Below are 11,444 nucleotides of genomic sequence, written 5' to 3' on the forward strand. Positions count from 1 at the left end.
TCCTCTCGAGATTTTCCACCTTGGAGCCTGTGGCCTTTTGTGGTTATATGGACTAGTTGCTCTGGATACCCTATTGTCTAGAGACTTTCCTTCTTCATCATCCTAAGAATTCACATTTTCTCTCTCCTGTGTTAAATATCTTATTTCCCGGAGTGCCCGGGTGGCTCAATTGGTTGAGCGACTGCCTTCAGCTCAGGTCGGGTCCTGGGGTTGAGCCCCGTGTTGGCCTCCCTGCTCAGTGGGGAGCCTGCTTCTCCCTCTGCCTCTCCCCCTGCTTGTGCTCTCTCTCTCTCTCTCTCTGTCATATAAATAAATAAAATCTTAAAAATAAAACAACAAAACAAAAAACAAAAAAGAATCTAATTTCCTGGGTTATGTTTTTTGTTGTGGGTATAGACTCTAATTTTAGAAGATTGTGTCTTACAGTATGAGGTAAAATTGTTGATGCTTTGCATGTCTGAAAATTTCTTTATTTTATTCTCATATTTCGTTGATAATTTGGCTGGCTATCTCTTCAAAGTTGGAAACTAGCCTCTAGCTTCCAAAACTAGCCTCTAGCTTCCATTGTTACTGTTGAAAAACCAGATGCCGTTTATTTACAGTCCTTTGTGACTTTTTTCCCTCAGGAAGACTGTTTTTTAATTTTTATATATTTTTTGGCTTGGACTTATTTATTTATTTAACTGTGGTAAGAATACTTAACACAACATCTACCCTCTTAACTTTAGTATCTCCTCTTTATTTCTAGGGTTCTAAAATGTTAGAATAACGTAGCATAGTGTGTATTTTTCCCCCATTGTGCTGGGTACTCAGTGGACTCTTTCAGTATGGAGGCTCATGTTTGGTTCTGGGAAATTTTCTAATATAGTTTCTTTTGTAATTTCCCCCCTTCATTTTGTTGTTATTTTCTGTGAAATGTCTATATTGATCCTCTAGTTTTCTTACCTTTTCTAGTTAACCAATTTTTTCCTATTTCCTGTTATTTACTCAATTTATTCTTCAACTTTCCTATTGAATATTTTATTTCTGTAATCATATTTTTAATTTACAAAACTTTCTTACTCTCTGATTGTCCCAAACTCCTCTTACTCATTCATAGGTGTAATATCTTCTCTTAACCTGGAAGAAACCAATTTTATTTTCTGTTCTTTTTGTGGTTTTCTCCCAGTTTTTTGTTTTAGCCTCTGTTGTTGTTTATGTTAGAGGCTTTCCTCAAAAGTCTGATGATCTGTGACTATTCATTCATATTCTGGAGTGAATGAAGCACAACAATGCTGCCTGACAGCTGTGTGTGAGTAGGTGGGGCTTGTGGACTGGCAAGCTTTTTTGCATGCTTGGGTGGCCTTCCAGGTTTGTTTGTTCGGTTGTGGGTTTTTTTTGATTCATTTATTTATTTTTAGAGAGAGAGAGTGCACACACAGGGGAGGGGCAGAGGCAGAGAGAGACTCTCCAGCCAACTTCCCACTGAGCATGGAGTCTGGTAAGGAGCTTGGTCTCGCAACCCTGAGATCATGACCCGAGCTGCAATTGAGAGTCCACTGTTGGATCACTCAACCAACTGAGGCACCCAGGCACCTCCCCCTGCCCCAGCTTTTTTATTGGCAGAGTCCCAGCTGTCAGCTTCTAGAAACCTTTTCTCTTTGGCCATTCTAGTTCTTCAGCAAAGTATCTTTTAATCCCCTAATAGGAGGTGTAAGTCTGGCTGCTGGAGTTTTGGGAGTTGGGTGGAAGAAGGAAGTAGGAACTTTCATTCTGATTTTAGTCCCAAATCTCCCCTCTACCCTCTATGTCTGATATCCAAAGTCCTGAGCCCCTCTAGTTCAGTTTCTCCAAATGATAAATATCCCATCTCCTCTAAGTGTAGGAGTAAAAACTGGAGAGATCCAGTTGTACTTATGCATGTTTTCACCCTGCTTCTCCATTTTCCACCCTGTTCTCCACCTACACTTTCTGTATCATCTGATGCCTCTGGGTCCTGGACTTTGCCTATTCTGTTGGTTTGCTTCTCATCCATGTTGTCTGTGTGCCTAGTGTTACCCACCTGTCTGCTGCTGAGTTATTTACTGCTCCTCCCTTCATATTCTGTCCTCATATTTTGTGATTCAGGTTATAGACATTTGCTAGTCTTGTTGAAGGTAGGGTCGACTTCTGAGAGGATAGAGCAAAAAGATTTTCACTTGGCCATTTCAAACCAAACAATTATTTGTTTTATAATCAGAAGAAAACAAAAGGTTATTCTCATTTTGAGGGGAAATGAAGTTATAATACTAAGAAATTAGTAATGGAAAGCACAGGTGTCATAGCTAAAGGAAGCATTAGAATCTCTAAAGGATTTTTTAGGAGATTTGATTGTTATTGATGGCAGAACTTGAGGGAGAATAACTGAAGTAGTCCCTGGTAAAGGTGGGAATGCCATCAAGAACAGAGATAGGGAGCTTATCTTTGATAATAGAAGTGAAGGAAGAAATAGTACAATGTAGAGGTAATAGGCAAGATGAGGGAGCTTATATCCAGTGGAGTAAAGTTGGTCATAGAGTTTAATAAACTGCTATTTTGATACCTTTTTGTAAATCACCAGGCATTTCAAATCTTACGTTTTTTTCACAACTGAATTGAAAAAGTAGAAACTATGTAGTATTAACGAAAAAGATCTGCTTGGGGCTCCCTTATTACTTTTTATCTTGAAAAATATGTTCAAGTGTAAGCTCTTAATATCAAGCATCTCTTCTAATCAATGACTTCATATTCTTCAGCCTTCTTTGTTGCTTCTTGTTTATTTTTGCTCAGTGGAACTTAGTCAACAACAGCCAAAACATAATGTTGAATATGATTTTGGTATAATAAGTGAGGATGTATCTTCCAAAATAGATTTTAAAATATTTTCCCTATGGATTTTAAATGAGTGTATACTAGTGAGCTCACTAAATCAAAATAATGTGTATAATCGCCAGGTGCTATTCAGTGTTCAGAAGTGGAATATTTTATTTGGTAAGTCTGATTCATTAGTTCACACTTAAGTACTTGCCAATCATATTTGCTACTACAGATGCTTATTTCAAATCCTATTGCTTTGAAAATGCATTCAAGTGGCTCTAAACATTTACTTGACTGTTGGGATTATAATGTTCCTCTGACATAATCAGAAACTTAATTGTAATCAGTATGCTGAGTGAGACTGATTTTCTCCACATTCAAATTTCATTTGCAAAATATTGAGATTATAGAATCCTTACCCCCAATTCTGGGCGTAACTCTTATTCCACCTAAGAATAGTTAAATTAATCCCCTCTATCACCAATCATTACTATTAGTCATAATAAAACTCAGTATTTCACATTGTAAATTCTAGTATATCTAGCCAGTTTTATAGGAAAGTCATTGCCCTATAGAAATTTATCTGCTTGTTTCTCAAAATTACCAAGAAAAATACCAGGGTATATGTGTAAAATAACAAATTTTTATCCGATTCCATATTTCCTAACAACTGCCTAGACTGATAGTGAAGTTGACCAATTACTGATATGAGTTGACGAAACTGCATTGGGAGTACTTGTATGGCATTCCTATTGTTCGATGGTGAGTATTTAATTTTTAACAGCCTTTACAACTGAAGTTCATCTTTTCAATCAGTATGAAACAAAGGAAGGAGTGGGAAGTGAGGGAACTACAGGGTAGTGGTTCTCAAACACCAAGTCATATATTTCTCACTGTCTCTTACAAACAATTCACTGATTAGTCTGCTGTGAAATAAAAATAAGGGGAGGAGAGATTGGCATAAGATATATTCAAGACTAGAAACTGTTCACATTTTGAGCATTCAGTTGGACTAAGGGAGGCGACCTCACTTTTTCTAATCTACATTGAAAATTAGCTGTGGGAAAGGAACACAGATTCTTAACTCCCGGGCACTATGAAATTATTAGTATATGGTAAAACAGATCATTTAAGTGAAAACAAAATATCTTGGAGCTGCCTTCCAACATATCCAGTACTCTTATCTTGTTAATGTACTAGTTATGCTTTTTCATCTTATGTCTGATTTTGGCTTAGTATGGAAACTACAGTATACAAAATGAATAACAGTTGGACGCCTGGGTAGCTCAGTTCGTTAAGTGTCCGATTCTTGGTGTCAGCTCAGGTCATGATCTCGGGGTCATGAGATCAAGCCCTATGTTGGGCTCAGTGCTCATCGGCGAGTCTGCTTGAAATTCTCTGCCCCTCGCCCCCACCCCACCCCTGCACACTAGCTTGCGCTGAGCATGGAGCGTGCTTGGGATTCTCTCTTTCCTTCTCCCCCTCCCCTGCTCGTGCACTCTTTCTCGCTCTCTCTCTAAAAAAAAAAAAAAAAAAATGACAAGTGACTCCTATTTGTTTTGTTTTGTTTTGTTTTTTTTCCCTTTAGGTACATCCAGAGAGTGCCCAGAAGAAACTTCCTGCTGGAAAAACTGAAAAAGCAGTATTTATAACACTGGAATTTGTGGATAATTTGTTAAAATGGCAGAAAATAATGAAAGTAATAGCAAAAATATAGATGTAAGGCCCAAAACTAGTCGAAGTAGAAGTGCTGACAGAAAGGACGGTTATGTGTGGAGTGGAAAGAAATTATCTTGGTCAAAAAAGAGTGAAAGTTGTTCAGATGCTGAAACGGTGAATGCTGTAGAGAAAACTGAAGTTCCTTTAAGGAGCCAAGAAAGGAAGCACAGCTGTTCATCCATCGAGTTGGATTTAGATCATTCCTGTGGGCACAGGTTTTTAGGCCGATCTCTTAAACAGAAACTGCAAGATGCTGTGGGGCAGTGTTTTCCAATAAAGAACTGTAGTGGTCGGCACTCTTCGGGGCTCCCGTCTAAAAGGAAAATTCATATCAGTGAACTCATGTTAGATACGTGTCCTTTCCCACCTCGATCAGATTTAGCCTTTAGGTGGCATTTTATTAAACGACACACTGCTCCTATAAATCCCAAATCCAGTGAATGGGTAAGCACAGACTTGTGTCAGAGTGAATTGAGGGATGGTCAGCTAAAGCCAAGAAGGAACGTGGAAGAGGTAAACTGCTTCTCACATACCAGTGTTCAGCCCTGTGTCATAACCACCAACAGTGCTTCATGTAGAGGTGGTCCTGTGACTGGCTCTGTGATGAACCTGGGTTCAAATGACAGTATAGAAGATAGTGATATGGATTCGGATGATGAAGTTATAACACTTTGCACAAGTTCCAGGAAAAGAAACAAACCCAAATGGGAAATGGATGAAGAAATCCTGCAGTTGGAAACACCTCCTAAGTACCATACCCAGATTGATTATGTCCACTGTCTTGTACCGGACCTTCTTCAGATCAATAACAATCCATGTTACTGGGGAGTTATGGATAAATATGCAGCTGAAGCTCTACTAGAGGGAAAACCAGAGGGTACCTTTTTACTTCGAGACTCAGCACAGGAAGACTATTTATTCTCAGTTAGTTTTAGACGCTATAGTCGTTCTCTTCATGCTAGAATTGAACAGTGGAATCACAACTTTAGCTTTGATGCACATGATCCTTGTGTCTTCCATTCTCCCGACATTACTGGGCTCCTAGAACATTATAAGGACCCGAGTGCCTGTATGTTCTTCGAACCACTTTTATCCACTCCTTTAATTCGGACTTTCCCCTTTTCCTTGCAGCATATATGCAGAACAGTTATTTGTAACTGTACAACTTATGATGGCATTGATGCCCTTCCTATTCCTTCTTCTATGAAATTATATCTGAAGGAATATCACTATAAATCAAAAGTTAGAGTACTCAGGATTGATGCACCAGAACAATGCTAGGAAAAGTGTAGGAATATGGGAATGATTATATACATATTTTCATTTAATATTTTATTTTTCTTATGTCACTTTGAATTTTTCTACAAGGGCAGTTGGAATCCAAAATAAATCTCTGCCCTAAATTTTACTTCCAGATCAGTTTATTTTTCTTATGATACACTAATTGTTTAAAGTTACACACTAGGGGTTAATGAATATTTTTGACCAGGTGTTTGGTTCTTGTTTTTACTGAATAGATTGTATACTTACTTTTTTTTCTTAATTGTAATTTGTTTATGATCCAGGGATATTTGAAATTTGGTAGGCATTGCAAACACAGTTAAATAATCTACATTTCATATTTTCTTTAAAAATAATCTTATATCCTTTCCTACATGTGAACTCCCTTGTTAACCTATGCCATTGGCATTCCTATACATAAAATATAGTTTCCTCATCTCCCTTTTCAGAGTTGTTTTAAAATTCTTTAGTAAAGCTGAGTGTGTTGTAATTCACAATCCATACCAATGTAATTGAGTTTTGTAACTTAATAAATAATAGCGATGTTTAAAGGTAACAAAATGGTTTGAAATTAAACTTGAAGTGTTTTCATTTTAAATACTAACTATAAAGCAGTATTACTAAATTTGATTAATCTGATCAGGAAGAATCAAATGAGAACATGACTTTTTGGAGGTGAAATTATTTTTTACACTGTAGTGTGGTCATTTATTTTTGAATAGGTCTTTCACTCAACCTAGATGAGTTGCTATCTTCAGAACAAATATTATTCCTTTCTCACTGGAAGCTTTAAAAATAATGATAACACTATTAGTAAGTAGTAGTTACTAACATACTAAAGCAACTGTGGGGTTTTTCTGTATTTACTTATGAACTGTTCCTTCTGATTAGCCTTTTCATATAGAAACTCTGAGCCTGTTATTTTGGGGAGATGCCACAGTTTTATAAACAGCCAGAAATTTCTATCAGTAACCAAGAAGACCTAAGTGGTCTTCATTATTTTAAAGTGAGCTTCACTAAAGATTCAAGAAGTGAACATGGAGCTCAGTTTTCTGAAGCTTAATGTTGGTTTTGATTTTCAGGTTTCAAATAATTATTCCTGTCTTCAGAATTAACATGTCTTTACTGTGGTTTCAAAAAAGGGAAAACATTTTGAGAGCTACATGGCTTATGCCATACTGAACAGTACTGAGCACTAGGAGTAATACTTTAAATTTGCTATCCCAATATGGAAGCATTTTTAGAAATGTCATTATCCCAGTATAATAAAGATAAAGGGAGTGATATCCTATCTAACTCCACTTTTTTAAAGAGTCAGTGCATAATAATTTCCTAGACAGTTGTTTCTTCTGGTGAGCTGCCTAACCCTTTGTACAAATTGGCATTTTTAATATCATGTAATTGATTTCTTGACGCTAATTGAGATCCAGTAGGAAGCTGCTTCTACCTGGATTGAAAGAAATTTGACTCAACTTTCCAAGTTAGAACAGGTGTTTCTTAAGTATCATTGCTTTTATGTTGAAGTAGCACTTCCCTTTCCTGCTGTTCTGTTCTAAACATAAAGATGACATTTTTCAGTAATAGCTTTAAAATAGATTTTTAGCAATTACAGCAAAATTAAACCAAGAAAATCTACCATTTTCTAGCATTTTTTTCCTCAGTGATCTCAAGATTGTCTTGGTTCCAGGTAGGGTAACTACGAATTATGGCACCTGTCTGTGGAGTAATGAGGCTCAGGATATCATTAACACCGATATCGGGATAAATATCTCTTCTAAAGATGATATTTCCCTTTTACAAAAGTAGAAAAGTCTCATACTACCTCATCTTTATTGTGACACTTTTGTAGATCACTGAGAAGCTTGTCTTATTTACCAATAAAACACTTCCTAAATATCCATTTTTTGGTGAAAGAACATTAACAGTAAAGTAAGACTCTACCCATGATTATAGTTTTTTATCAGAATTTGATAATGAGACTTTCTGTTTCTGTGAAACAATTATTGTTTTAAATATTTTTCTTTTAAAAATAACTTTTTATCAGTACAGAAAAACCTAAGGGATGACTAGCTAACATATTCTGTTAAAGAGTAATTTTATAAAGAAAAAATGAAGTATAATTATGTTGTCTTTTATAATGGTAAAAATTAATGTTTATATGAAAATCAAGATATAAGTAGCTTTTCATATATTCAAACTGGTTGCTTGTGATATATTTTCTCTGGCTTTCTTATTTTTTCAACTTCAAGGTATCAATAGCTGTCAACATTTTCAAAATACTGCCATATATATATCCTTGAAGTAAATGACCTAATAAATGAGAGCAGGGAAGAAATTCATTTACTCTGAAATGGTTTGTATTTTTCCTTTGGTATTTGCTGCAGTGAAAAGAAATATGGAAAGTAGAAGTATAAAGACTGAGAAGGGAATTGTTTACCATGAAGGAAAAAGGAAAGAGTAATAATAAATTAATTTTTAAAACATTAAAGGGTTGGACTTTAGAAAGTTTAATCCCTTTCTCTGACTTTGTGAGGACACATTTGGAAGAGCATCCAGTATTCACAAATTTATTTTAAAAGTGTAAAATATGTAATTATTGAATATATAACAGGTGACTACATTTTGAGAGAAACATGAGGAAAGATACAAATATAACTAAATACAAATTTTGTAACTCTAATTCTGTGGGCATTTGAAAAGTGTAAATTCCAGAGTTGAGAAGGCATCAGCGTGGTGGAAATATGTAGAGCTTATTGGTGAGACAGGATGGAGCTAAAAGAAACAAGATAAAATATTAAATTAAGAATTTAGGCATCACCTCAGGGAAGAGCCTTGACAGTGAAAGGCAACTTCTTAACTGCTAATAGCTGGTCTGGACCAGCCACTTAACTGCGCTTTGGGAATCATCCTGCACTAATCAGGAAATAAACCTGACTTTTATATTCCTCAAGCTTTTCAGGACAACCCCCCCACCACCACCATGCATCTTTTTTTTTTTTTTTTAAGCTATAGCATCTTGATTCATACTCTAATTCCTGAAATACTCTGAATGAATTTTTTTAGGTTCCTTGAGCATTTTTGTGTGAAGAATCCTATGTGATCTTTCTATAGCCATGCCATTCACTTAAATAATTCATAGAGAGAATGGTTTAATTTAAAGGAAGACCTAATAGGAAGAAGATTAAAGGAAGCTTTTAGTCAGCCTGTGGTTAGATATATTGATTTGGTGAACTGAACTGTGCTCTTTCCTGAATTTCAGCTAATGGTCAAAGAATGGCTTTCTGTTAAAGTTGTGACTTATTATAAATAATGTAAAGAATGTCTAAGTAATTAGAAATCCTTTAAAAAGTAGAGTAAATGTGGCAAATAGGACTCATACAAATTCCATTTCTTTTTATAAGAAAAACACAAACCATTATCATTTATTCATGAGCCAAAGCCATTAAGACAAATCAAGTTATCAGCTTCCTGTCTCTCTGAAGTTTGGATCATTTTATAGACCCATGTAATAGAGCGGTTTCTTCCTATGAAACAAAAACCTTGAAACCTAACTCTTATAAATATACTCGTAGTTTTCATTTTAAAACTTTTTTTGTCACTTTTAGCTATAATGAGTCAAATAGGTTATATATTGATTTTGGTGGAGTAAATTTCACAGGAAAGTAGACTGAATAATTTCTAGAAACAACACAGAGAGAACAATGTTTAAATGTAAAAAAAACCTGTGTGTTAAGTAATACCCAAATGAATAAAAGATTTTAAGTCAAGCAGACTACTGTTTCTATTTTGGAAAAAAATCTTTACAATTTTGGTTTTAACTGTAATCAGTTTTACATTTATTTTTATTTCTAAAGAATGAGCAGAAAGCACAACGGTTTTCTTTTCTTTTTTTGATGACTGAGTAGAAGTGAGCAATGCTACAAGAGTCTGCCTGTGCCGTTTTAATATATTAAGATATTGGACACAGTGGAGGTGACTTTTTAAATGGATTGGCTTCTAAGCAGAAGTGTAGACTAATGGATATAACCCAGTGTAAAGGGATTTGGGGCACATTAATCCTATTTCAAATAAAAGCAGAGTCTATTTTTTGTTTAATTTTGAATATATTAATCCTAAATCATCATCTCCTAGCATATAAAATGTAGATAAATAATACTTGTCGCTTGACTTCCTGAAGGTTAATTCTCATTTAAGAGGTGACCGTTAGAGCATACTTGAAAATAATTTCTGTAATTTCTTGAAAATAATGTGATAGATTTTGAAAGTATCCCCTTAGTGGACCCTGCAAATTCACATTCACTTCTTATAGTCTGTACTAGACATTCTTGGCTTGGTTTGACAACAGAGATAACTGTACAATTTGGATTTACAGTTTAGACTCTGGAATTGGATGAACAATTGCAGTTTCCTCCTACCCTTAATAAGGTTTATGTAAAATTGATGTTTGCCTGTTATTTTAAAAGTTGATTACATTTGCAGGAAGTGAAGATAATCACTTTTGCTGTGGTTATAATCAAATCTAAGCTTTCAGACTTAAAGTAAAACTCAAGGAGGTTTACTTAAATTATGCTGACTTTGCTAGGATTAAATCAATTCTGTATAAACCAAGTATGAACTTGATATATACTTGAATATACAGAGTTTAAGTATTAACTTCACAAAGCTGTTGGTACTCTTGTCAGTCGGGCTTGTATGATCCTCCCCTTACCCAAGAAGTAGACTGTTACCATTTTTATTTCTAATCCTGAAGTTGAATGTTTCTTCTTGGATGTGAGTTCAAATAAATTGATCTGAATAAATTTTCACTTCTTCTTAATTAAAACTTCGTATATAAAATCCAAAGGCTATGTATTTTGTTTTCAAAACATTGTATATCCTGGGGTGCCTGGTTGGCTCAGTTGGTTAAGCATCTGACACTTGATTCGGCTCAGGGTCATGATCTCAGGGTTGTGAGATCAAGCCCTGCCTTGGGCTCCATGCTGGGCATGGAGCTGCTTAAGATTCTCTCTCTCCCTTTCCCTATGCACTCACTCTCTCCCTGAAAACAAGAAACATTGCATATCCTGGCTTTGCACTTTCAACTTAGAATCTCAAAAAATTGGGGGCGCCTGGGTGGCTCAATCAGTTAAGCATCAGACTTTTGGTTTCAGCTCAGGTCATGATCTCAGGGTCCTAAGATAGGGCCCCACCGAACAGAATCTGCTTGGGATTCTTTCCCTCTCCCTCTGACATCTCTCCCGCCCCCCGCCCCACCCCGACTTTGCTTTCATATGCATGCGCGCTCTCTCAAATCTAAAAAAAAAAAAAAAAATCTGAAAAACAATTTTAAATATATATTACACGTTTTCTAATTTAAAATACACTTTTTGTCTTAAGTGTGTCAGTTTGGGTCTTCTAGAAGCAGATGCCAAGATGTGATTAAACGTGCAAGAGATTTACTGGGGAAACACCTATGAAGGAAGGAGGTGAAGTCTTCCTATCATTTTGCAAGTCTGACAGACATCAAAGAAATGCAAAGATTGATCAGGGTGGGCTTCAGACTGCAGTGCAGTTGTGAAAAAGATGGGGATTTAGTATCCAAGCAAAGGTTGACTGAGGGAACCCACATGGGATGGAATGGCCTAGTTCTA

At 35.8% G+C, this 11,444-nt stretch overlaps 1 protein-coding gene across 3 annotated transcripts in view; it reads left to right on the plus strand.

Moving 5' to 3' along the window:
• The window catches only part of SOCS4 (suppressor of cytokine signaling 4), a 110,973-nt gene extending 100,323 nt beyond the window's left edge, over positions 1-10,650 (plus strand). For 2 of the 3 annotated variants that reach the window (XM_044377643.3, XM_026480347.4), the window contains one exon: positions 4,403-10,650. In XM_044377643.3, coding sequence (XP_044233578.1) covers positions 4,495-5,814 — 1,320 coding nt within the window. In that variant the 5' untranslated portion in view covers positions 4,403-4,494 and the 3' untranslated portion in view covers positions 5,815-10,650. Of the gene's footprint in view, positions 1-3,492; positions 3,577-4,402 lie in introns of all 3 variants that reach the window. The other variant, XM_026480348.4, reaches the window with a different exon arrangement.
• The last annotated feature ends 794 nt before the right edge of the window (positions 10,651-11,444 follow it).

The sequence above is a fragment of the Ursus arctos genome, unplaced genomic scaffold (assembly GCF_023065955.2).
Source record: "Ursus arctos isolate Adak ecotype North America unplaced genomic scaffold, UrsArc2.0 scaffold_25, whole genome shotgun sequence".
NCBI lineage: Eukaryota > Metazoa > Chordata > Mammalia > Carnivora > Ursidae > Ursus > Ursus arctos.